This window comes from Ranitomeya variabilis, chromosome 2, assembly GCF_051348905.1.
Source record: "Ranitomeya variabilis isolate aRanVar5 chromosome 2, aRanVar5.hap1, whole genome shotgun sequence".
Classification (NCBI taxonomy): Eukaryota; Metazoa; Chordata; class Amphibia; order Anura; family Dendrobatidae; genus Ranitomeya; species Ranitomeya variabilis.
This window is the reverse complement of record NC_135233.1, coordinates 292395166-292420475: the sequence shown is the minus strand read 5'-3', so window position 1 is coordinate 292420475 and position 25310 is coordinate 292395166. Positions and strand designations below refer to the sequence as shown.

The 25310-nt window shown below is 44.0% G+C and overlaps 1 protein-coding gene across 5 annotated transcripts in view; it reads left to right on the top strand.

Annotated features, from left to right (window-relative positions):
* The window catches only part of TENM1 (teneurin transmembrane protein 1), a 1288567-nt gene that overhangs the window by 442068 nt on the left and 821189 nt on the right, over positions 1-25310 (top strand). For 3 of the 5 annotated variants that reach the window (XM_077285117.1, XM_077285116.1, XM_077285115.1), the window contains exon 4: positions 15470-15730. The exons of the other annotated variants lie outside the window; for them this stretch is intronic. In XM_077285117.1, coding sequence (XP_077141232.1) covers positions 15470-15730 — 261 coding nt within the window. The remainder of the gene's footprint in view (positions 1-15469; positions 15731-25310) is intronic. 5 annotated transcript variants of the gene reach the window in all.

Here is a 25310-nt window from a genome sequence, read left to right as displayed (position 1 = left end):
GGGCCAGATCGGGGTCTCCAGCCATGGCAGATGCTATTGCAGCATCGGCCATGGCTGGATTGTAATATTTCACCAATTTTCATAGGTGAAATATTACAGATTGCTATGATTGGCCGTTTCACTTTTAACAGCCAATCAGAGCAATCGTAGCCACGGGGGGTGAAGCCACCCCCCCTAGGCTGTAGTACCACTCCCCCTGTCCCTGCATGTCGGGTGAAATTGGAGTTAACCCTTTCACCCAGCCTGCAGGGACGTGATCCGACCATGACGCATATGCTGCGTAAAGGGTCGGATTGGCACAGGTTTTCATGATGCATACGCTGCGTCAAAGGTCGGGAAGGGGTTAAACATAGGAAAACTAGAGCACAAAAAGTGACCTGGCCTCAAAGACCAAAGCCAATATTACTAATAAATAAATAGTCCTGCCAAACAGTACACATTGAAACTAGAGAAGTGAATGAAATAAATACATCATCAAATATGGGATCAAGCAACCACCTTCTCTTTTTATATAAAGCTTGGAAAGCCTGTAAGTCGAGTCTTATTGATGGATGTCACAATATCTAGTTGTTTTTAGAAAAAAATACAACAATTTTATGCAAGAAACCTTACCACCTGCCGATAGCGGATTGCTATTTGAAAAAGATTGTTATTGCTTTTATGATAAGTTAATCTACACAGCCGGTAATAGCTAATGTTTTAAAAACCATTCAGTCCATAAAGAATAATTTGCTTGTAAAAAGGTGAAGTGCCACTCAGGCCTGAGGGAATATTTGTCAATTTTTATATGGCTGTAATTTTATAGCTGCACCATAATGGATCACACGGGACATCTTTACTTCCATTGGTTAGTGTCAGCGATGCCGGTATACTCAACAACACAATAATGATGCTAGATTAAAGTTAGGTCATTCAGTCACCATCACTTGTAATGACAGTTTGAATATTTTACAGACCATAATTGCTTTTCTAGGTTCATAATCAAAATTTAATTAAAGCCTGAAGGCCTAGCTGGAAAACAAATGCAATGGAAGATCCCAATATGCTGCAACTAGATGCACAAAGGGCGAGAAGAAGAATGTGCTAAGTGACCTCTAAGGAATCTCCACTATGATCTGTCTGTGCTTTTGGCAGACAGTTATTTGTTTGTAAAAAAAAGATATATCAAGCTAAATAACGTAAAATTAATTTAAAAAATGTAACAAAATTCACTCATTCAATGAAAAGATTCCTTAATAACCCACATTCTGAAAAAAACAATGCAGATGTTATCCCCAATATAAAACTTTTTTTGTTAATTTATTTGCTATAGATAGCAACGGATTTTCTCATATGAGTGCTATCCATGGTTTTCACGGATAGCATTCGTACCTATGACATTCTATGGGGCTTTGCATATGTCCGATTTTTTTTCCCCGGACATGGAAATAAATTGATATCTCCATATATGAGCCTCTAGAGAAGAGTCAATGAATTTGAGTGGAATTGAATTGTACTCAAATTTTGCAAAATCCACATTCATCAAAATGTGGATTTTTTTGTAATTTGCTTTCATGCAAATTCAGCCAAATATTAGCCGCTGGCCAGCAATTTTGTAAACCAAAAAAGCCATCAAATGTTTAAAAGTAAAAAAAATCTATACTCACCTTACTTCTAACTTTCTGTCTGGTCCTCACCACATTTTCAGATTTGCGCCACTAATACAGAATTCCCCGGGCTTACAACTCTGGGTCAGGACTTTTCTTTTTTATGAGGCTTGAAGAGATTCTATGCAAGCGTGCAAAAAGTCACAGCATTGTGACTTTGCATTGACATGAGCAGAACTCTCTCATTCCTCATCAAAGCTGGATGTCCAGGCCCAGTGTGAGAGATCTGGGAATTTCAGCATGAGCAGCAACAACCTAAAGAAGCGGTAAGGACCGAATAGGTCAAAATGAAAAGCAAAGGGGCTAGAGAGGTGAGTGGTGAGTATAAGTGTTTGGTTTTTGTACGTTAAGCTTATTATGCTCTGGAGTATGGAGAAACTCTGGAGCATGTGACATTAAAGCTGTGAAAATAACTTATCCACAAACAGAGATGAGTGAATTTGCTCGAGTTCCCTCTTATTTGGAAAATTATAGCACTTACCGAATAAGCTGCAGAGGGAACCTGGCTTCCTGGATAGTGCCAGCTGATCAGCTGATCAACGCCGCAGCTGTATGTGTCACGGCTGTGTCACAGTCACAGCACATGCATGGAGAGCATGTGCTGTGACTGTGACACAGCTGCGACACATGCAGCTGAGGCACCGATCAGCTGATCACCTGGCATGATCCAGGATGTCAGGTTCCCTCTGTAGCTTATTCAGTAAGCGCTATAGCTTGCCGAATAAGAGGGAACCTGAACAAATTTGCTCAACTCTATCCACAAATTGAATTTCCCCAAAAATTCTGTGCAAACAAGCAAGTTTGAAAATTACCTGATCTGTTAACCTCTAGCCACTTCTTATCTTCTACCAGCCTCCTGAACTTTTAATATCTGCCTAGCTGAAGACTGCCATAAGGGCCAGGTATTCACCATCTACTAGCTCAGAAACAGTAAAAAAATTAAGATAGAGTCTGTAGATAGAAAATGGTGAAAAATACGGAATAAACATCATATACTGATCTAAAATAGAGATATTCATGATGTGCACACACATAAAACATAATCTGAAACTAGGTGTACACTTTAAGTGTAGATTACAGATGAGCGGATCAGGTAAAATTTGAATTTGTGAGTGTGTTTTTTCCTTGGAAATTTGAATCACACATAAGTTATTCTCCATGAATATAAGGTTTCTTATTACACCTCAAAAACATACAGATGCAAAATATTATATGCGTTATACGAGTTATATGCATAATATAATATACCGTATTTTTCTGACTATAAGACGCACTTTCCCCCAAAAAAATTGTGAGGAAAATGGGGGGGTGCTTCTTATAGTTTGAGTGCAGGTTTACCGGTTGGTTACGGCAGTGGTGTGGTGTGGCGGTGGCAGAGGTGCGGTGATGCTGAGCCGCGGTGGGAGGTACGGCATGCACCTGAGCAGAGTCCCTTCCTCAGGTAGGGTGACACCGTGGCCTGGTATCCAAGGTGAGCAGCAGAGCCGGGTGAATCACGGGTTTCAGGAAAATGGTCGAGGGAGGCCGCGCGTGAGCAGATTGAGATCTCAGCTTCAGGAAAATGGCCACCGCAATCTCCATCTGCACATGATCTGCTTCCCGCAGCCATTTTCCTGAAGCCCCGGGAAGCAGAGTATTCAATCTGTGCACGCACGGCCTCAGGAAGATGGCTGCCACAACCGAGAAACCCGTGTTTAACCCGGCTCTGCTGCTCGCCTTTAATACCGGGCCACAGCATCACCCCACCTGAGGAAGGGACCCTGCTCAGGTGCACTCCATACCACCCACCGCACCTCTGCCGCCGCCACACCACTGCCGCTGTCACACCACTACTGCAACCCTCACGTCGACACCAGGTCGCGGCGTCGCCCGCCTTAGCAGAAAGACACCCTGCTCAGGTTGCATGCCATACTGCCCAATGCTTCTCAGCATCACTGCACCTCTGCCGCCACCATGCATCCTGTGACCCTGCTGTACCACCGCCAGCCCTAAGGTAGGATACCTTAAGTTCAGACAATAAGACAGACCCCCATGTTATAAAAATCGGCTGCACTGAAATCCCTAAGCCAATGCTGGTATGTCTTGGCGACCCGACAATGCAACAAGGACCAATCCAAAGAAATGAGAATATGGATTTTTGTTTTAATATTTTTATGGCTTTTACTGTTCAGAAAAAATCGTGAGCATCGGACACAATTTTTCTGAATCCGTGTGGAAGCAAATGACAAAAAAATCTGTATTTTGACAAGAGCAGATTTTGTAAAATTCATAAAGAGTTCAATTCCACTCTAATTTATTCACTCATCTCTAGTGCAGATGTCAGCCTAGTTTAAAACAAGTGCATAATAAGCATTTATTGACTGAGTCAATGCACAGCTGTAATATTATGGTGTTGTATGAGCACTGTAGTGCCTGTCGATATCAATTATTCCTTTTGAAGCCGCAGCATGTGTTAACTCTCATAGTTTCAAAGATATTTCAGCATGTTTTGACTTCAGTGTAAAATGAGCATGAATCTTTACCTACAATATTGAGTGCTAATTTACTCAAGCAAGAAGTAATTGAGGCAGCAGAAACATTGAAATCGCAACCTCAATGTCCTACATTTAATATTTTGTTTATGTCTAGTGTTGAGTGATACCGTCCGATACTTGAAAGTATCGGTATCGGATAGTATCGGCCGATACCCGAAAAGTATCGGATATCGCCGATACCGATACCCGATACCAATACAAGTCAATGGGACTCAAGTATCGGAAGGTATCCTGGATGGTTCCCAGGGTCTGAAGGAGAGGAAACTCTCCTTCAGGCCCTGGGATCCATATTAATGTGTAAAATAAAGAATAAAAATAAAAAATATTGATATACTCACCTCTCCGACGCAGCCTGGACCTTACCGATGTAACCGGCATCTTCCGTTCCTAAGAATGAGCGCTTGAAAGACCTTAGATGACGTCGTGGCTTGTGATTGGTCGCGTGGCGGTCACGTGACCACTCACGCGACCACAAGCCGAGACGTCATCTAAGGTCTTTCAAGCGCTCATTCTTAGGAACGGAAGATGCTGGTTACATCGGTAAGGTCCAGGCTGCGTCGGAGAGGTGAGTATATCAATATTTTTTATTTTTATTCTTTATTTTACACATTATTATCGATCCCGATACCGATTCCCGATATCACAAAAGTATCGGATCTCGGTATCAGAATTCCGATACAGCAAATATCGGCCGATACCCGATACTTGCGGTATCGGATTGCTCAACACTATTTATGTCACATTTTGAGAGAAATTTCATACACTGAAAATTTGTATCATTTACATCTGAAATTGTGGCAAATTTGCACAAAAATGTAAGATATTTATCTTATTCCCAAATAATCAGACAAATTCAAAAATGACTGTCATTAAATTTTGGTCCAATTCTCTCACAATTTATAACTATGGTCCATTGAGTAGTGAACAGTTCAATCAATTCTCCTATATAATTAATTAGACTACTAAAACTAGGCAAGAGATCAAATTCAGAGAAGAGCGAACCTCTGGATGTTTGGGTTCAGCAAACAGTTAAAAAAAGGTTTGGTTCAGGTATCAGAACAGTACCAGAACAGTACCTGAGCTCGCACCTGAACCTGGACCCCATTCACTTGAATGTGGGGGCCAGAACATCCAGTGTGCAGTGTCATGTGCATAACAGCACAGCAAACACTGCCTCTGATCGGCGGTAAAATTATTACCATCGGTCAGAGAGCCGCCGTTCCCACGCTGTCAAATGACAGCGTGAGTATGCAACTGTAATCAGATGTAAAAAGTTTACCTCTGGTCGCTGGTATCAGCTGATGAGACTACTACTCCCATCAGCCGACGCCTGCTGCCGCTAATAACAGTGAAAGCAGGAGCACCTAATGGAAGTATTCATCAGCTGGTCCCTGCTCTCTAAATGCTCTAAATAAATAATTTAAAAAAAACAGCATGGTTCCCCTGTATTTTTGATAACCGACTAGGCAAAACTGCCAGCTGCAGGCTGCAACCTTCAGTTGTCAGCTTTAGCAAGGTTGGTTATCAATAACAGAGGGGTCTTCGCACCATTTTAAGAAAAAAAATTTAAATAAATAATTTTAAAAAACGTCCCCCCATTTTTGACAACCAGCCAAGCTAAAGCAGACAGCTAGGGGCTGCTATTCTCAGGCTAGTAAGGGGCCATGTATATTGGCCCCCCAGCCTAAAAATAGCAGCCCACAGCCACCCAGAAAAAGTGCATCTATTAGATGCGCCAATTTTGGTGCTTTGCCCGGCTCTTCCCACTGCCCTGTGGCGGTGGCAAGTGAGGATCATAATTGTGGTGTTGATGTTACCTTTGTATTGTCTGGTGAAATCAAGCCCATGGCTGAGTAATGGAGAAGCGTAATGATTTTACCGCAATCACAGCCTTAGTGGAAATTCGATCATTTACCGAATTTTGAGGAAAATACTCGGGAATCCGTATCTGAATGTGCAATGCTTGTGCTGACTTTGAGATTAGCAAATGTTTTCTGAACAAGCTGGCTTGCCTCTAGTCAAATTAAACACTGAAATACGTAGTGTGCTATGAATAAGCTAATAAAAATAATAAGGATCACTAATAATCCAAGATTTGCATAAATTGACTTACACAGCAGATAGGCACCTCTGAATAGTCAATAATCTTAGAACAGATTGTACTTATACCTAGCTGAACTGCAGAACAAGCTGGTGAAGATGAATTTAACACATGAGACAGGCAGAAGCCTTGTATAAGTTGAGTTATAATGTCTGATTTTCTACGCATGTTGAACTATGCCATAATTTCCCAATTTAATATTCTCAGTTGTAAAATGCAAGCAATTTATATTAGTTAGAGGCATAGAAAGAATGAATCTGTCATAGTTAAAACTGGAATAATGTCCTTTAATTATTCCTTGTGAATAATGTTTTTAAGATGAAAAATCAATTTTGCATAAAACATGCATCCCATATTATAGTGTATATTTTTCTTAATATTTCAGCATACGTCTTGGTTTTATTCCATCCTTGTGGAAAGATTTCTATTCTTTCATAAGTACATTTGCATTTTTGTGGTTTCTTGCAAAAGTACATTTATACTACATCCAGTATTCTTTGTTCCTTTTCCATTGCTGTATTTTAAGCTTTTGATTATTGAACACATTCAGCAGGAACATTTCAAACACTCCTGCTATATGTACTTCATAGCCTTGAAGCACTGTGTATTATTTGTTATACTTGTATGCCTTCACGTTGAGATCCCACCGTACTGTTTACAAGTCATTCGTTGCTAACATCTTGGTGCCATATACCAAAGGACTAGGGATTCTGTTATCTCACCCCATCTTTGTTCCAAAATTCTGTTTGGGTACCAGAACTGTAACCAGAACAATGGGGGACATTCAAAACAATGGAGACCTGAACTTTTGAGCTGTAAAATATTCTCTCTTTCTCTCTGTAATGAACTTCCACCGGTACTGAGAACATTACAACGGACTTCTGGGTGAGATCCGTTTTTAGTGTTTCTAACTGGACATTTAAGTTCAGGTTTGCTCATCTCTACAAAGGGTGTTTAGAGTCCATGGCTTGATGGGTCCGAGCAATTTTGACAGCCAATATTAGTCAGACATTTTTATTTTGGCTTTTTGGCATGTACAACTTACTTGAGCTCATAATGCTAGGGCTAGCGGAGTGCACCAAATAATATAAAGGGAGAAATGAGGTGCATTTGCAGCCCGGGGTCCACCTTGCAGAGATGGAACTTGCTGCTGAGTAATGGCGGATGAACGCTTGCTCACACGTGGGTTAGACCTCACGCAGTGTGAATGGAAGCGAACTCTGTTGCTTCACAGTGTCACTTAAATGAACGCTGTGCCCTGTTAATAGTCACAGGGTGCAGCTGGTGAATGCTGGTGGGATCCCTATCATTCATCCCCTCTATTCTGGTGATTGGACTCACTTTGACCCTCGGTGACTTTTGAGCCCACGCCTGAGGACCCCCTGAGTCAGATGCTGAGTCCAACTGGGAGTTCCCAACCTACACTGACCGGTTGTAAGGACTAACTAAAGATTTACCGCACAGAGTGCGTACAGTGCCGCTCTGGCAGAAGTGATTAACCACCCTAACTAGGGCTAGGAAAGCACACTGATTGCGCATGGCGCCGCACTGGCGGTGGCTGCTAATTGACGCAGTAATTTGTGTCTACTGCTGGATGGCAAAATCTGGCACTAGGTAGCTCAATCACCCAATTATTTTCAACAACACTAGGGATGGGAATGATTAAGGAGCTTTCACCAGTTTCAGTCATACATCCACACGCACACGATTTCAGACTTATACTAGCGCATGGCCGAGCGGCCATGCGGACCTTTTATAGCTGTAGCCTTCCGGGACCTTCCTAGTGATCCAATTGGAATCACTACAGGACCTGAGCATGTGACTCCTGACCTCCAATGAGAGGTTGTCCTGTGGGCATGCTCAGTAGAAGAAAAGCAGGACTTAGTCCCTGGAACAAATAGCAAAAGATGGCGGCTGACAGCACTACCGTGACAAATGGTTGCACGTCCTAACTCCACTGGATCCAAAAGGAGATTTACATACCAATAGTTTCAAAGTGAAGGACAGCATCCAATCCAGGTGAAGATCATAGATTCTTTATTGTGCCATAGTGCAACGTTTCAACCCACTGGGGGTCTTTGTCAAGCATACATAACAGTGACATTGGCGGCCTTATATAGGAAGTAGACACCTATCTCTGATTAGGTCCGCCCATAACAATTTACATATAACATAAACAGTGATCAAAGTACAAAATTGTATATAAAAAATGACATATACAGAGTTAAAAACACATCATGCTGTCCGTGTAAGATCTAATACTTATTAATTCTATCCATGATCGGTTCCATGGGCACATGTGTCAGGTTCAATATAAATAAACAATCCTTGCTGTCAGTTCTAAGCCTATCAATAAGGTCGCCCATAAGGCTAAACAGCCAATGACATCCATTCATTCTCCCCAGATAGCCCGCCAGTGTGTCCAGCCAATCCTATAGTGTATTAGTATGTTAGTCCACCATTACAGCCAATCCCGGTTCAATACCTACATCTACGCCAGCGACTCACAGGACCTGTTTCACTGCGGCAACAAACGGTCACATGACCGACCGCAAACCGGAAACCGGAACAATCGGTAATGCGCATGCGCCAGTGTCCACCGTCACTATAGTAACGCTATACTAGGACGCACTCCGTGAGAATAAAAGCCGGAAAAATAGCTAACGCGCATGCGCCCATACTCGCTGTCTCCATGACAGCGTTTGTGTATAAACAGCCCCAATGGCACAGCGTCGGCATTGATGTCCGCTCCAATCCAAGAGCGTTCATCCACCGCTACTTTAACAACGCTATATAGTGCAAAAAGGAGCGCTGCAGCGTTAATGACAGAATCCATCTACCAAACAGGGGAATGGCTATATTTAATCCAAAAAGTTAATCCAAACTCAATTTTGGAGACCCAAAACTCAATCGCCAGAACCAATGCCCGCGATCAACAGTAACTAACACTACCACTATTAGAAATTATTGCACATAGCACCAAAAGCAACATCAACACTGAACAGGGAAAAAGAAAGAAAGAAAGAAAACAGAAACAAAAGGAAGGAACAATACGGAAAGGAGGAAAAAGGGGGGGGGAAAGAGAAGGGAAAAAAAAAGGGAAAAAGGGAAGGGAAAAAAAAGGGGAGGAGAAGAAAAAAAGAAAGGGAGGGGGAAAGGGAAAAAAGGGGAAAAAAGGGGAAAAAAAGGGGAAAAAAAGGGGTGGAAAAAAAGGGGGGAAAAAAAGGATGACCATTAGGGGAAAAAAAGGGGGGAAGGAACATCTGCTCACCGCTGATCAATGCTTTTTACAAAGGCTGAGCCTAGAAAGGCAGCTGTAACCAAATGCACAGTATCTGCTTGAGCCAGATGCTGGGATCGATGTCTCTGCTGAGCAGGCTCTACTGCGGCTGGAGGAGATTGAGAGACCACAGCGGACATGGTTCGAGATTCCCCCTGTGCAGTGGCGGGAACTCGACACCTAACACATAACTGTTCAACTTGAAGCCCGTACTGCTTTTAGATGATCATTCAAAAAAATGATCAGCTGTATATATCTAGCTCTCCTTCACTAGTCTCACTATTGTCAGGGCCAGCCCCAGCAACACTAAAGTATAATGAGCATACAAAAGCCTATACAGCAGTTGCAGTTTCCAGGGAGAAGTAATTCTAAGAAGAGATCCAGTCCAACTCTAATAAAAGTAACATATTCCTACAATGTGGCTTTCAGACAAAGTAAAACTTTTTGCATCCGTGCCTTAAAGGCCATCTGCCAGTAGGATCAAAACTCCCGAGCTGTCATTATGTGCATGCAGGTCATAGGAAGCTTAATAAAATTATACCATTAAATCTGCGATCCGATATCTTATTCCAGAGAAATCTACATTTTTCATAGTATGTAAATGAGCTGTTAAGATCTGTGGGTCGGACATAGATCTCCCTGAGAATCTGCCTCCAGTGTTTCTGGTAAATGAAAGGAGGCATTATTACCAGTGTGTGAGACATAAAAAACAACAGTACACAGGCAGAGATGCTTACCTGTCCAAGGCCTCCAAACAATTGCACTAGCCAAGGTGCAGCGGGCCCAAGTTAAGATGGCAGATACACAGGTGCAATAATACTGATAAGGCAGCCACCCTACAATCAGGAATTGGCCACTTAGTGCATCTGTGCAAACAAATAGTCTGTATGTGGCGTGTTCACACGGAAATGCAAAGTATATGGCTCAAAGCCTATTAATGACGCCATATAGCGGGCTAACCATAATGCATCCTGTGTGAACAGAGGGCACAGTACACAGAGCCATCTAGCCATCACGGGTGCACCAAGTGGCCAATTCCTGATTGTAGGGTGGATGCCTTATCGGTATTATTGCACCTGTGTATCTGCCATCTTAACTTGGGCCCACTGCACCTTAGCTGCACCTTGGCAGCTTAAATATTGTGGCCATAATATTGACCAATACCTTGCATACATTGTTATGTTTTTGGTGCACTGTATATTTTTCCAGAGTGCGGCTGGGCCCTAAATGGCTCTGTATACTGTGGCCTCTGTTCACACAGGATGCATTATGGTTAGCCCGCTATATGGCATCATTAATAGGCTTTGAGCCATATACTTTGCATTTCTGTGTAAACACGCCACATACAGACTATTTGTTTGCACAGGTGCACCAAGTGGCCAATTCCTGATTGTAGGGTGGCTTCCTTATCGGTATTATTTCACCCGTGTATTTGTCATCTTAACTTGGGCCCGCTGCACCTTGGCTAGTGCAATTGTTTGGAGGCCTTAGACAGGTAAGCATCTCTGCCTGTGTACTGGTGTTTTTTTTTGTCTAGAATAGTGGAGGTCTTTCCTCTTAACGTGTTTTTTTCAGTGTGTGAGACATGTAATGAATGTCAGGGTATGTGCACACGTCCGGATTTCTTGCAGAAATTTCCTGAAGAAAACCGGAAATTTTCTGCAAGAAATCCGCATTTTTTTTGCGTTTTTTTTCCGTTTTTTTCACGTTTTTTTTAGCATTCTGCAAGCGTAATTAGCTTGCAGAATGCTAAAGTTTTCCAAGCGATCTGTAGCATCGCTTGGAAAACTGACTGACAAGTTGGTCACACTTGTCAAACATAGTGTTTGACAAGTATGACCAACTTTTTACTATAGATGCTGCTTATGCAGCATCTATAGTAAAAGATAGAATGTTTAAAAATAATAAAAAAAAATAAAAAAATGGTTATACTCACCCTCTGCAGACAGCCAATCTCCTCAGCGGCGTCCATTCCTATAGATGCCGGTGTGGTTCAGGACCTTCGATGACGTCACGGCTTGTGATTGGTCACGTGAGTCACATGAGCGGTCACGCGACCAATCACAAGACAGCGACGTAATCACGGGTTCTGAACCACACCATCTATAGGAACGGAAGAGAGAGCATGCACCGGAGAGGTGGGAACACTTCGGGGGCCATCAGAGGGTGAGTATATCACTAGTCTCCTCTCCTCCACCCTGGGTACCAACCGCACATAATCTGCTTACTTCCCGCATGGTGGGCATAGCCCCGTGCGGGAAGTAAGCAGATCAATGCACTCATAGGTGTGCGGAATCCCTGCAATTCCGCATTTTTAATGAACATGTTGCTTTTTTTTCCGCGATGCGATTTTTTCGCGGAAAAAAATGCAACATTTGCACAAAAAATGCGGAATACCCTGTAAATAATAGGAGGCATATGTAAGCATTTTTTTCGCGTTTTTATCACGTTTTTATAGCGAAAAAAAGCGGAAAAAAATGCGAAAAATCCTGAATGTGTGCACATGGCCTCAGTCTGCACTTCTGAAATACATGTCTCATCCTGGTAATGCCATCATCATTGGGTTATACAATGTTAAATTATCATTTAAACTAAGCTCTAGAGACAGATTCTTGGGGACATCTATGTCCAGCTCTTAAATCTTTACCTTGTAAGAGATTCATGGATTTCTCTGAAATAAAACATCAGATCACAAATATCAAGGTATTATTTTAATTAAGCTGTCAATGTCTTGAATGCCCATATAGATGGCTTAGGAAGATTGATCCTACCAACAAATTCCTAATAAGTGAATTGCTGTATGTAAGGGTACTGTCACACAGTACCATTTTGATCGCTACGACGGTACGATTCGTGACGTTCTAGCGATATCGTTACGATATCGCAGTGTCTGACACGCAGCAGCGATCAGGGATCCTGCTGAGAATCGTACGTCGTAGCAGATCGTATGGAACTTTCTTTCGTCGCTTGATCACCCGCTGACATCGCTGGATCGTTGTGTGTGACAGCGATCCAGCGATGTGTTCGCTTGTAACCAGGGTAAACATCGGGTAACTAAGCGCAGGGCCGCGCTTAGTAACCCGATGTTTACCGTGGTTACCAGCGTAAACGTAAAAAAACCAAACAGTACATACTTACATTCCGGTGTCTGTCCTCGGCGTCTCAGCTTCTCTGCACTGTGTGAGCGCCTGCCGGCCGGAAAGCGAGCACAGCGGTGACGTCTGGCGTCACCGCTGTGCTTTCCGGCTATGGCGATTACACAGTGGAGAGAAGCAGAACGCCGGGGACAGACACCGGAATGTAAGTATGTACTGTTTGTTTTTTTTACGTTTACGCTGGTAACCAGGGTAAACATCGGGTTACTAAGCGCGGCCCTGCGCTTAGTTACCCGATGTTTACCCTGGTTACCGGGGACTTCGGCATCGCTCCAGCGCCGTGATTGCAACGTGTGACCGCAGTCTACGACGCTGGAGCGATAATCATACGATCGCTGCGACGTCACGGATCGTGCCGTCGTAGCGATTAAAATGGTACTGTGTGACGGTACCTTAAGGAACATTATAAAGCTGATAAAATTCAATCTATGGTTTTTCTAAAGGATGGAAATTACCCTCTGTTAGTAGCATGTTGTCTAGAGACAAAGAAACCATAATGAATTGATCTATTTGTCACTCTTTTGCTTCCTTGATATAAAAGTAATGAAATTACATATAAATCTAACCATGTAATGTAAATCTGTGAAAATTATATGAATATGAAAATTATTTGTGAATGAAATAATATTAATCTATATTAAATTATCAATTATAGGATTAATAACAAGTCCTGTGGGATTGACCTTTCATGGTTCATATCTCTCTGATTTCAAATTATATGATCTTAGAAATTAAAAAGGCTGTATTTTATCCACAAACAATGACACTTGTGTCCATAAGCTGTATCTAATATTTGAGCTCAGCCACATGTTTTGAAATATCAAATAAGACCTGCTGGCAAAAGTCACAAAACAGCAATCCCATTATCTATTACTACACCTAACTTCAGAATTTACAAAATTTATCTCCTTTATCTAATCTTGTCTGTGACCTATCATAACTCTACCGGAAGATCTACGGCTTTAAAAAATTGTAGTTGGCATGATATCACCAGTCATAGTACAGAAGTACAGTACAGACCAAAAGTTTGGAAACACCTTCTCATTTAAAGAGTTTTCTGTATTTTCATGACTATGAAAATTGTAAATTCACACTGAAGGCATCAAAACTATGAATTAACACATGTGGAATTATATACTTAACAAAAAAGTGTGAAACAACTGAAAATATGTCTTATATTCTAGGTTCTTCAAAGTAGCCACCTTTTGCTTTGATGATTGCTTTGCACACTCTTGGCATTCTCTTGATGAGCTTTAAGAGGTAGTCACCGGAAATGGCCTTCCAACAATCTTGAAGGAGTTCCCAGAGATGCTTAGCACTTGTTGGCCCTTTTGCCTTCACTCTGCCGTCCAACTCACACCAAACCATCTCGATTGGGTTCAGGTCTTGTGACTGTGGAGGTCATCTGGCATAGCACCCCATCACTCTCTTTCTTGGTCAAATAGCCCTTACACAGCCTGGAGGTGTGTTTGGGGTCATTGTCCTGTTGAAAAATAAATGATGGTCCAACTAAACACAAACCGGATGGAATAGCATGCCGCTGCAAGATGCTGTGGTAGCCATGCTGGTTCAGTATGCCTTCAATTTTGAATAAAACCCCAACATTGTCACCAGCAAAGCAACCCACACCATCACACCTCCTCCTCCACACTTCACGGTGGGAACCAGGCATTCAGAGTCCATCCATTCACCTTTTCTGCGTCACACAAAGGCACGGTAGTTGGAACCAAAGATCTCAAATTTGGACTCATAAGACCAAAGCACAGATTTCCACTGGTCTAATGTCCATTCCTTGTGTTCTTTAGCCCTAACAAGTCTCTTCTGCTTTTTGCCTGTCCTTAGCATTGGTTTCCTAGCAGCTATTTTACCATAAAGGCCTGCTGCACAAAGTCTCCTAACAGTTGTTGTAGAGATGTGTCTGCTGCTAGAACCCTGTGTGGTATTGACCTGGTCTCTAATCTGAGCTGCTGTTAACCTGCGATTTCTGAGTCTGGTGACTCGGACAAACTTATCCTCAGAAGCAGAGATGACTCTTGGTCTTCCTTTCCTGGGGCGATCCTCATGTGAGCCAGTTTCTTTGTAGCGCTTGATGGTCTTTGCAACTGCACTTGGGGACACTTTCAAAGTTTTCCCAATTTTTTGGACTGACTGACCTTCATTTCTTAAAGTAATGATGGCCACTCATTTTTCTTTACTTAGCTGCTTTTTTCTTGCCATAATACAAATTCTAACAGTCTTTTCAGTAGGACTATCAGCTGTGTATCCACCAGACTTCTGCTCAACACAACTCATGGTCCCAACCCCATTTATAAGGCAAGGAATCCCACTTATTAAACCTGACAGGGTACAACTGTGACATGAAAACCATTTTGGGTGACTACCTCTTGAAGCTCATCAAGAGAATGCCAAGAGTGTGCAAAGCAGTCATCAAAGCAAAAGGTGGCAACTTTGAAGAACCTAGAATATAAGACATATTTTCAGCTGTATCACACTTTTTTGCTAAGTATAAAATTTCACATGTGTTAATTCATAGTTTTGATGCCTTCAGTGTGAAATTACAATTTTCATAGTGATTGAAATACAAAAAAAATCTTTAAATGAGAAGGTGTGTCCAAACTTTTGATCTGTACTGTATGTGTGTCCACTAATATCGTTATTGTTACTTGACTTGAAATAATTGTCTTTGAAGTCGCTAACGAATGCAGTCTGTCTTATAAGTTACTATTTCATTTCACTGTTTCCGTTTGTTTCAGAGATGGAGTACTGTGAATCTCCGCACATTATATGCTCTACCTTTCAGACCAACCTGCACACTGGTGCACAGCACACCTACCCACTTGAGATGGGTTCTGATGCTGATACAGAGACTGAAGGCGCCACATCACCAGACCATGCCCTGAGAATGTGGATGAGAGAGATGAAGTCAGAGCACAGCTCCTGTTTGTCAAGTAGAGCCAACTCTGCACTGTCGCTAACGGACACAGACCACGAGCGGAAGTCTGATGGGGAGAATGGTAATACAGCAGCCCATAACTATATTTATAGTATATATGGTCTTATTAATCATCTTGAGATCAGTACATTTTTATTATTAATATTATTAGTTGTAGTAGCCTTAACAGTAGTAGTACGGTTGGTATTACAAGCTGGAGTAGTAGAAGTAGTAATAGTAGTAGTTAGGGACTATGGTGCCCTGTCCCGAACGCTATAGCACCTTACACGGTGACACTGAGGAAGGTGCACATGACATTGAGGAGGAGGTGATAGATGACCCAGTTGTTGACCCAGATTGGCAGCCATTGGGGGAAGAGGGTGCCGCTGCCACTAGCTCAGAAGCGGAGGAGGATGATCCGCATCAGCCATCTACATTGCAACAGCTGTCATCTGGCAGGCCCATATCAGGCCAAAAATGTTTGCTAAAAGCAAAAACAGTTTTAGGAGAGCGTGGCCATTCAGTGAAAGTAGCACAGCGCACAATGCCTGAAAAGGTTTTCGATAGTAGGAAGAGTGTAGTGTAGCAATTTTTTAACCAAGATCAGAATGATCGGTCAAAAGTTATCTGTAAGAAATGCTCCAAGACCTTTAGCAGAGAGAAGAATCTTCAAAATTTAAATACAACGTGCATGCTTAGACATTTAACCACCATGCACTTGCAAGCCTGGACTAACTACGAAACGTCCCGTACCGTTGGTGCACCTGCTCGGAGTGAAGGTAGTCAGCAATGCTACATTGCTTCCCTCACTGTAAGCCCACCGGTTAGGACACCACCAGCAGCAAATGTGGAGGTATCGTCGTAAGGCCAAAGCAGTCAGGGAATCACAAGGTTATTGGTAGGAAAGACTGTATGTAGGCCAACAACAAGAATACCATAACAAACTCTCTCTCAATCCGCCATGTCCACCACCACCGCTAGTTCCACCATATGCAGCTATCCAGTCCAGCTCACCCTACAAGAGACTCTCGTTAGGAAAAGAAAGTACTCATCCTCTCATCCGCGTACACAGGATTTGAATGCCCACATTGCTATACTAATCTCATTACAGATGATGCCCTACCGTTTGGTTGAAAGCGAAGCTTTCAAAGACCTGATGGCCCACGCAGTACCACGCTATGACCTACCGAGTTGACACTTCTTTGCGAGAAAAGCCATCCCAGCCCTCCACCAGCATGTCAAAGACCGCATTGTCTATGACTTGAGGCAATCAGTCAGTGGAAAGGTGCACCTCACAACAGATGCATGGACCAGTAGGCATGGCCGGGGACGTTACGTGTCCATCAGGGTGCACTGGGTTAATGTGTAGGATGCAGGGTCCACAAGGGGCAGCCATAGTGCGACAGTTCAGCCTATCCCACAGTCTCAGGAAAAAGTTGGCATATGGCGTTCGCCACTCCTCCTCCTCCAGAAGCGAAAGCTCGTGCACAGAGCACAGTCGCCCTACTACTCCATCTGCATCTGCCAGTGTTGCACACGGGGTGTCCCATTATCAAACAGCTAGTGGTAAGTGTCAGCAGGCTGTGTTTCAAATGAAGTGTTTGGGCGACAACAGACACACCACGGAGTACTGGTGGAGTACTTGCAGCAACAAACTCAGTCATGGCTGGGCAGTGTACATCTTGAGGCAGGCAAAGTATTCAGTGATAACGGAAGGAATTTTATGGCTGCCATAGCCCTTTCAGAACTGAAACACATACCTTGCCTGGCTCACACCTTTAACCTGGTGGTGCAGGGCTTCCTCAAAAATTATCCAAAGTTACCAGCCCTGCTCCTGAAGGTGCGAAGTCTTTGCTCGCACATCCGCCGGATGCCCATACGCTCCAGCCATATGCTGAACCATCAGTGAATCTTCCCCAGCACCGCCTAATAATCGACGTTGCAACAAGGTGGAACTCCACACTGCACATGATTCAGAGGCTGTGCGAACAGAGGCGTGCTGTTATAAATTTGTGGGAGGATACACGGAAAGGCACTTGGATGGCAGACATGGAGTTGTCTGGTGTGCAGTGGTCGACGCCATCATAAGCATTAACATCCCACTTATGCATCTGCTGATGCAAAGTTTGACGCACATTAAGGAGCAGGCGTCTGCAGCCGAGGAGGAGGGAAGCCTTGATGACAGTCAGCCATTGTCTGCTCAGGGAACTGTCCAGGACGAATTGGCGGATGAAGAGGATGAGGAGGAGGATGATGGGGATGAATATGTATGGGAGGAGGATGATTCTCAGGTGGCAACAGAAACTGGTGGCATTGCAAGGTCTGGTACAGGTTTATTGCGGGACACTTGTGATGTTGATTTGCAAGAAAGTGGGCCTCAACCCAGCAGAAACAGTTAATTCACACCTGGAACATTGGCCCACATGGCTGAGTATGCCTTGTGTATCCTAAAAAGGGACCCCTGCATTTTTAAAATGATGACCGATGACGACAACCAGTTGGCCTGCCTCCTGGATACAAGATATAAAGGAAAACTGCAAAATATCATGCCACATGAGAACCTAGGTCAAATATTGGCTACCAAACAAGCAACTCTTGTAGACCGTTTGGTTCAGGCATTCCCAGCACACAGCGCCGGTGATGGTTCTCACACGAGCTGCAGGGGGCAACATGGCAGAGGTGCTAGAGGTGCAGAAATCCGAAGTGGCATTGGACAGAGGGGTTTTACGACAAGGTTGTGGAATGATTTCGCAATGACAGGCTGACACGACAGGGACAGCTGCATCGATTCAAAGTGACAGGAGACAGCATTTGTCCAGTATGGTTACAAACTACTTTTCCGCCCTTATCGATGTTCTTCCTCTCAGGTCATTCCCCTTTGATTACTGGGCATCTAAACTAGACACCTTTCCTGAATTGCCAGAATATGGATTACAGAACCTCGATTGCCCTGCTGTCAGTGTGCTTTCAGAAAGAGTGTTCAGTGCTGCTGATTTAATACTAACTGAAAAAAGGACACGTCTGTCTACCAAAAATGTTGATTAGCTAACCTTCATTTAAATTAACCAATCAAGGATTTCACATTCTTTTGCCCCACCTTCCCCTGCTGACACATAGCTTGCCTGAAAGATGACTTGCTTTTGGGGGGAGACACAGAACCCCAACTCTGGCCCTGTGGTATAACACAACACTATGAATGTGGAAGAAAATGTCTGCCTGATATACGACGCACTAGCAGTACAGCTGAATATACACTGTGTGAGAATTTGAATCTCCATTTTTTGGGGGGAGACACTGAAACCTAACTCTGGCCCTGTGGGATAACACAACACTATGAACGTGGCAGAAAGTGGCTGCCTGATATATGACACACTAGCAGTACAGCAGAATATAAACTGTGTGAGAATTACTATCTCACTTTTGGGGGGAGACACTGAACCACAACTCTGGCCCAGTGGTATAACACAACACTATGAACGTGGTAGAAAGTGGCTGCCTGATATACAACACACTAGCAGTACAGCAGAATATAAACTGTGTGAGAATTACTATCTCACTTTTGGGGGGGAGACACTGAACCACAACTCTGGCCCTGTGGTATAACACAACACTATGAACGTGGAAGAAAGTGTCTGCCTGATATACGACGCACTAGCAGTACAGCTGAATAGACACTGTGTGAGAATTTGAATCTCCATTTTTTGGGGGGAGACACTGAACCCTAACTCTGGCCCTGTGGGATAACACAACACTATGAACGTGGCAGAAAGTGGCTGCCTGATATATGACACACTAGCAGTACAGCAGAATATAAACTGTGTGAGAATTACTATCTCACTTTTGGGGGGAGACACTGAACCACAACTCTGGCCCAGTGGTATAACACAACACTATGAATGTGGCAGAAAGTGGCTGCCTGATATACGACACACTAGCAGTACTGCAGAATATAAACTGTGTGAGAATTACTATCTCACTTTTGGGGGGAGACACTGAACCACAACTCTGGCCCAGTGGTATAACACAACACTATGAACGTGGCAGAAAGTGGCTGCCTGATATATGACACACTAGCAGTACAGCAGAATATAAACTGTGTGAGAATTACTATCTCACTTTTGGGGGGAGACACTGAACCACAACTCTGGCCCAGTGGTATAACACAACACTATGAACGTGGCAGAAAGTGGCTGCCTGATATACGACACACTAGCAGTACAGCAGAATATAAACTGTGTGAGAATTACTATCTCACTTTTGGGGGGAGACACTGAACCACAACTCTGGCCCAGTGGTATAACACAACACTATGAACGTGGCAGAAAGTGGCTGTAATTATTATAAAAAAATTAAAAAAAATACTGCAATAACAAGCTTCCTACAATGATCTCAGGGCAAGTACGGCAGCAATAAAAAGGACAGCTGAACAAAAAAATTGGTAGACAAATAAACAAGACAGGTAACTGTGCAGAAAGGAGCAACAGGATTTTTGCTTTGAAAAAAGCAGTTGGTTTGCACAGCACCGTGCACACAGCTATGCAGCTGCTGCACTAAAATACGACCTCCACTGTCCCTGCACAAAAAGGTGGTGTGGGACAGTGAAAATCGCTCCAGCGCAAGCGGTTTGGGGTTTTTTATTTCCTCCCTAACTCCATCCCTGCTTCTGACTAACTGCAGCAAACTCTCCCTATGCTCAGATCGGCAGAAGTAAGATGGCGGTCGGCGTGCACGCCCCTTTATAGCACCTGTGATGCTGCAGACAGCAAGCCAATCTCTGCCATGCCCTTCTCTAAGATGGTGGGGACCGAGACCTATGTCATCACGCTGCCCACACTCTGCGTCCTCATTCATTGGCTGAAAAACGGCGGTAACAGCGTCATATGAAACGCGACTTTGGCACTCTGATCGTGTACCGCATGGCCGATCCCACATTAGGATCGGTTCGGGTTTCATGAAACCCGACTTTGCCTAAAAGTCGCCGATTTCTGAAAATGACCGATCCGTTTCGCTCAACCCTAGTAGTAGTAGTAGAAGTAGCTTAGTTGCAAACCAACCCAGATTTCCCAGGACACCTCAACTTAAAGGAAGGGGGAACAAGGTCTGTGTAAACCCTACCCAGATATGGGTATCCCAGGGTGAACTGGGGGTTTTAGATGAAGAGGTGGGGATGTTCTCAAAAGACTAGATTTTCTGACAAGGCTAGAATATCTCTAGTAATGTAGCATAAGTAGTAAGAGTAGTAGTGGTAATAAGAGTGTTTGCAATTAAGGTGGTAGGTAGTTATGATGATGTCATAATTTTACCCACCTGACCATATATCTTGGTTAAGGGTGAGTTTTAGTAACTTTAGGAAGTAACATGGGCTCAGTAGTTTGTACTGCTGCAGTTCAGCAATTAGGTACCAATCTAACCAGCAAAACATGAAGCTTGTCCTGTCTTGAAGTTTATGTTTCTCTTTGCTTTCCATAATCATCTTTAGTCTTTGTTTCTATGCTTAAGATATGGAATATATTTCAGAACCACCATTAGGCATAGACATGTTTGCAGTGACAATACATTGCTATGGAATATGATAACACTATTTTACCATGACAAATACTTAAAAAACGATGTTACTTTTATTAAATAAAAAGTAACAAGAATTTAAGACCATAAACTATTTCTCTGGCCACACAAAAGAGCAGGTTACATCTAAAGAAAGCTGAGAAAGTTTCCCTCTGGCACAAAATGTATTGGCACTACACAGAATGAAAATATGACCATCTAAAAGCATCTGTAAATCTATTAAATTCTCTGCCAGGGAGCGTTTGGATATCTGCGTAAAAACATGAAATTGAAAACCTTGCACAGACTATTTTTAACAATGCTATGAAATTGTGCCTTCTGCCTTATAAGGGATACATTATTTCTGCCAATATAAAGTAATAAAAGATATACCTAAAAAAATGAGCATTGCAATCCTCAGTTATTTTTTAATCACTTGAAATTTCGTGCTCAAATCTTACTTTTCATAGCTAGCATGTCTTTTGATTTCTGCCAGTGACAGATAATCGAGTACATGTAGGGAAATTTAAGGGGTTGACCTGCCATGACTAGTGTTGAGCATTCCGATGCTGCAAGTATCGGGTATCGGCCGATACTTGCTGTATCGGAATTCCGATACCGGGATTCCGATACTCTTGTGGTATCGGGTATCGGGTATCGCAACAACATTAATGTTAAAATGTGTAAAAGAGAGAATTAAAATAAAAAATATCGCTATACTCACCTCTCCGACGCAGCCGGGACTTCAGCGAGGGAACCGGCAGCGTTGTTTGTTTAAAATTCGCGCTATTACTTGGTTACGTGAATTCCCGGCTTGTGATTGGTCAGGTCGGCCACGTTGCCGGGACGCGGACCAATCACAGCAAGCCGTGACGAAATTACGTCACGGCTTGCTGTGATTGGTCCGCGTCCCGGCAATATGGCCGCCCTGACCAATCACAAGCCGTGACGTCACGGGAGGCTGGACACGCGCCCATTTTAAAATGAGCGCGTCCAGCCTGCCGGCTTGTGATTGGTTGACCGCGGCGCAACCAATCACAAGCCGTGACGTCACGGGAGGCTGGACACGCGCCCATTTTAAAATGAGCGCGTCCAGCCTGCCGGCTTGTGATTGGTTGACCGCGGCGCAACCAATCACAAGCCGTGATGTCACGGGAGGCTGGACACGCGCCCATTTTAAAATGAGCGCGTCCAGCCTCCCGGCTTGTGATTGGTTGACCGCGGCGCAACCAATCACAAGCCGTGACGTCACGGGAGGCTGGACACGCGCCCATTTTAAAATGAGCGCGTCCAGCCTCCCGGCTTGTGATTGGTTGACCGCGGCGCAACCAATCACAAGCCGTGACGTCACGGGAGGCTGGACACGCGCCCATTTTAAAATGAGCGCGTGTCCAGCCTCCCGTGACGTCACGGCTTGTGATTGGTCAGGGCGGCCATATTGCCGGGACGCGGACCAATCACAGCAAGCCGTGACGTAATTTCGTCACGGCTTGCTGTGATTGGTCCGCATCCCGGCAACATGGCCGACCTGACCAATCACAAGCCGGGAATTCACGTAACCAAGTAATAGCGCGAATTTTAAACAAACAACGCTGCCGGTTCCCTCGCTGAAGTCCCGGCTGCGTCGGAGAGGTGAGTATAGCGATATTTTTTATTTTAATTCTTTCTTTTACACATTTATATGGTTCCCAGGGCCTGAAGGAGAGTTTCCTCTCCTTCAGACCCTGGGAACCATCAGGAATACCGTCCGATACATGAGTCCCATTGACTTGTATTGGTATCGGGTATCGGTATCGGATTGGATCCGATATTTTGCCGGTATCGGCCGATACTTTCCGATACCGATACTTTCAAGTATCGGACGGTATCGCTCAACACTAGCCATGACATATCAAATCCTGTATATGTATATGTATCTATGTATATACAGTTGTGCTCAAAAGTTTACATACTCTGGCAGATTTTTTGATTTCTTGGCCCTTTTTTCAGAGATAACACCAAAACTTTTTCTCCACTCATGGCTAGTGGTTGGTTGAAGCCATTTATTGTCAAACTACTGTGTTTTCTCTTTTTAAATCATAATGACAACCCAAAACATCCAAATGACCCTGATGAAAAATTCACATATGTCATGATATGTACTTTTACCCTGTCCTGTATTTGAATAATATGCCATTTGATGTATGTAACTGTTCTCTGGTTTCTATTAGCTGTAATTTATGTATTTTCTTGTGCTGGGAGTTTACCTGTAACAATGTCTCCTTCCCCCAATACTTGCAGCCCTAAGCTATAATGTAATTAAGCTTTGTCAACTAGTGAAGGAATAGCCATTCTTCCTCACAGCAGGTGGCTAGTCGAATGTACATACTACATAGACTAAGCGGAGCCAACCAGTGTAGAATCTTCTGATGGACCCAACCATTGAATAGAAGGTGTGACCCCTACCCCCCTTCATGGGTGGATGCCAGGAGCTCAGACAATCCATTTTTATTTTGAGATCAGATGTGAGTTGATCCTAAAAGGAGAAGGAGTGGGGATTCTTAGCTGAGGCAAGACCCCACGTCCATCTGTGACTGCAGAAGTGAACGGGGCGAGACTTGAGCTGAGGACATATCTCATCATTTGTGAGATTGTTTTGGGATCCCTTGGACTCGTGTGGACTATTGCTTTGTTAGCTGGCACAAGGATTATCGGGAGGTGCCCCCGAACCTGTTCCGTTGGACTAATTGTGGACTCTGTAGATCTACCTGCATGTGTTGTTCCAGCGTTCTTGATAATAAATCTGTGGAATCATCCCTTGGCCTGTTGTCCCTTCCTGCTCTGCCGTACACCCCGTCACAAACTGGTGGCAAGCAGCGGGATCAGAGCAGAAGGAATGGAGGACAATGGCCCAACATCGGGAACCAGCACCGCAGAGTACAAGAACTGGACTTTGGGGAGCCTACAATCAAAGGCCCGTGAAGTAGGAGTCCATTTTAAAGGACTCTCCAAGGAGCAGCTAATTGAGGCTTTGGAAGGAGTTCGCCTGCAAGATGACGCTGAGGAAGGATCCTCGCAGCAAATGGAGGAAAGACTACAGCCGGAGGTAAATACCCAAAAAAGTCAGTGGGTTGTGTGGTATGAGGAGTTGGCATTGCTGGGAAAGGAGGCCACCATAGACGATAAGAGAGAGGCCATTCACAGAGCTCAGGAGAGGGAGAGGGAGGCCATTCACAGAGCCGAGGAGAGGGAGAGGGAGGCCATTCACAGAGCCGAGGACAGAGCTCAGGAAATGGCATTGCTGGAGAGGCAGATCGCTTTGGAAGCAGCTAGAAGCTCCAGACAGACTGTAACCCCAGCACCCACCATGAGGGAACTCCCCAGAGTGTCCCGCAAAGACTTCAAGCCCGTTAATGAGGCTGCAGGCAACATTGAGGGCTTTTTCCAGGACTTTGAGCATCAGTGTCGATTAATGGAAGTCCTGGAAAGGGAGCAAGTCCGACATCTGGTGGGGCTCTTAGAGGGTGGAGCTGCCGAAGCCTACAGAGCTATGGACCCTCGGGGGAACCATGAGTATGTGGAGATTAAACAGACTATTCTAGAACATTATGTTGTGACGCCAGACACTTACAGGACTCAGTTCCGTACTTTAGTCTGTGATGTGGAAGTGTCTTTTAAGATATATGCTCATAGACTCAAACAAATATGTCATCGCTGGCTGGAGGCAGAGGAGGCCTTAACCTGGGAGACCTTCCTCCAGGTTATCCTAAAAGAGCAGTTTTACTTCAAGTGCCCTGCTGAGATCCGGGAATGGGTGCATGAGAGGAGACCAGCGACAGTGGAAGAAGCTGCATCTCTCGCTGATGAGGCTCTCACCATCAAGCCTCAGTGGAGGGTTCTGTTGGAGGATGGAGAGAGGCCTACCAGCTCCACAACATCGGTGGCCCCCAGTTCTTCTGTCCCCATTGTTCCCTGTTCCTCTAAGACACCACCTCATGCTGATACACGTGTAAATGTGCATCCAGTTGCTTCTACTGCATTTCCTGGAATACGATGAGGAGAGGAAGTAGCAGAGCGCAGGTGTTATGGTTGTGGGCATCTGGGGCATCTGCAGGCCTCATGCCCAGCCAGCCAATGGA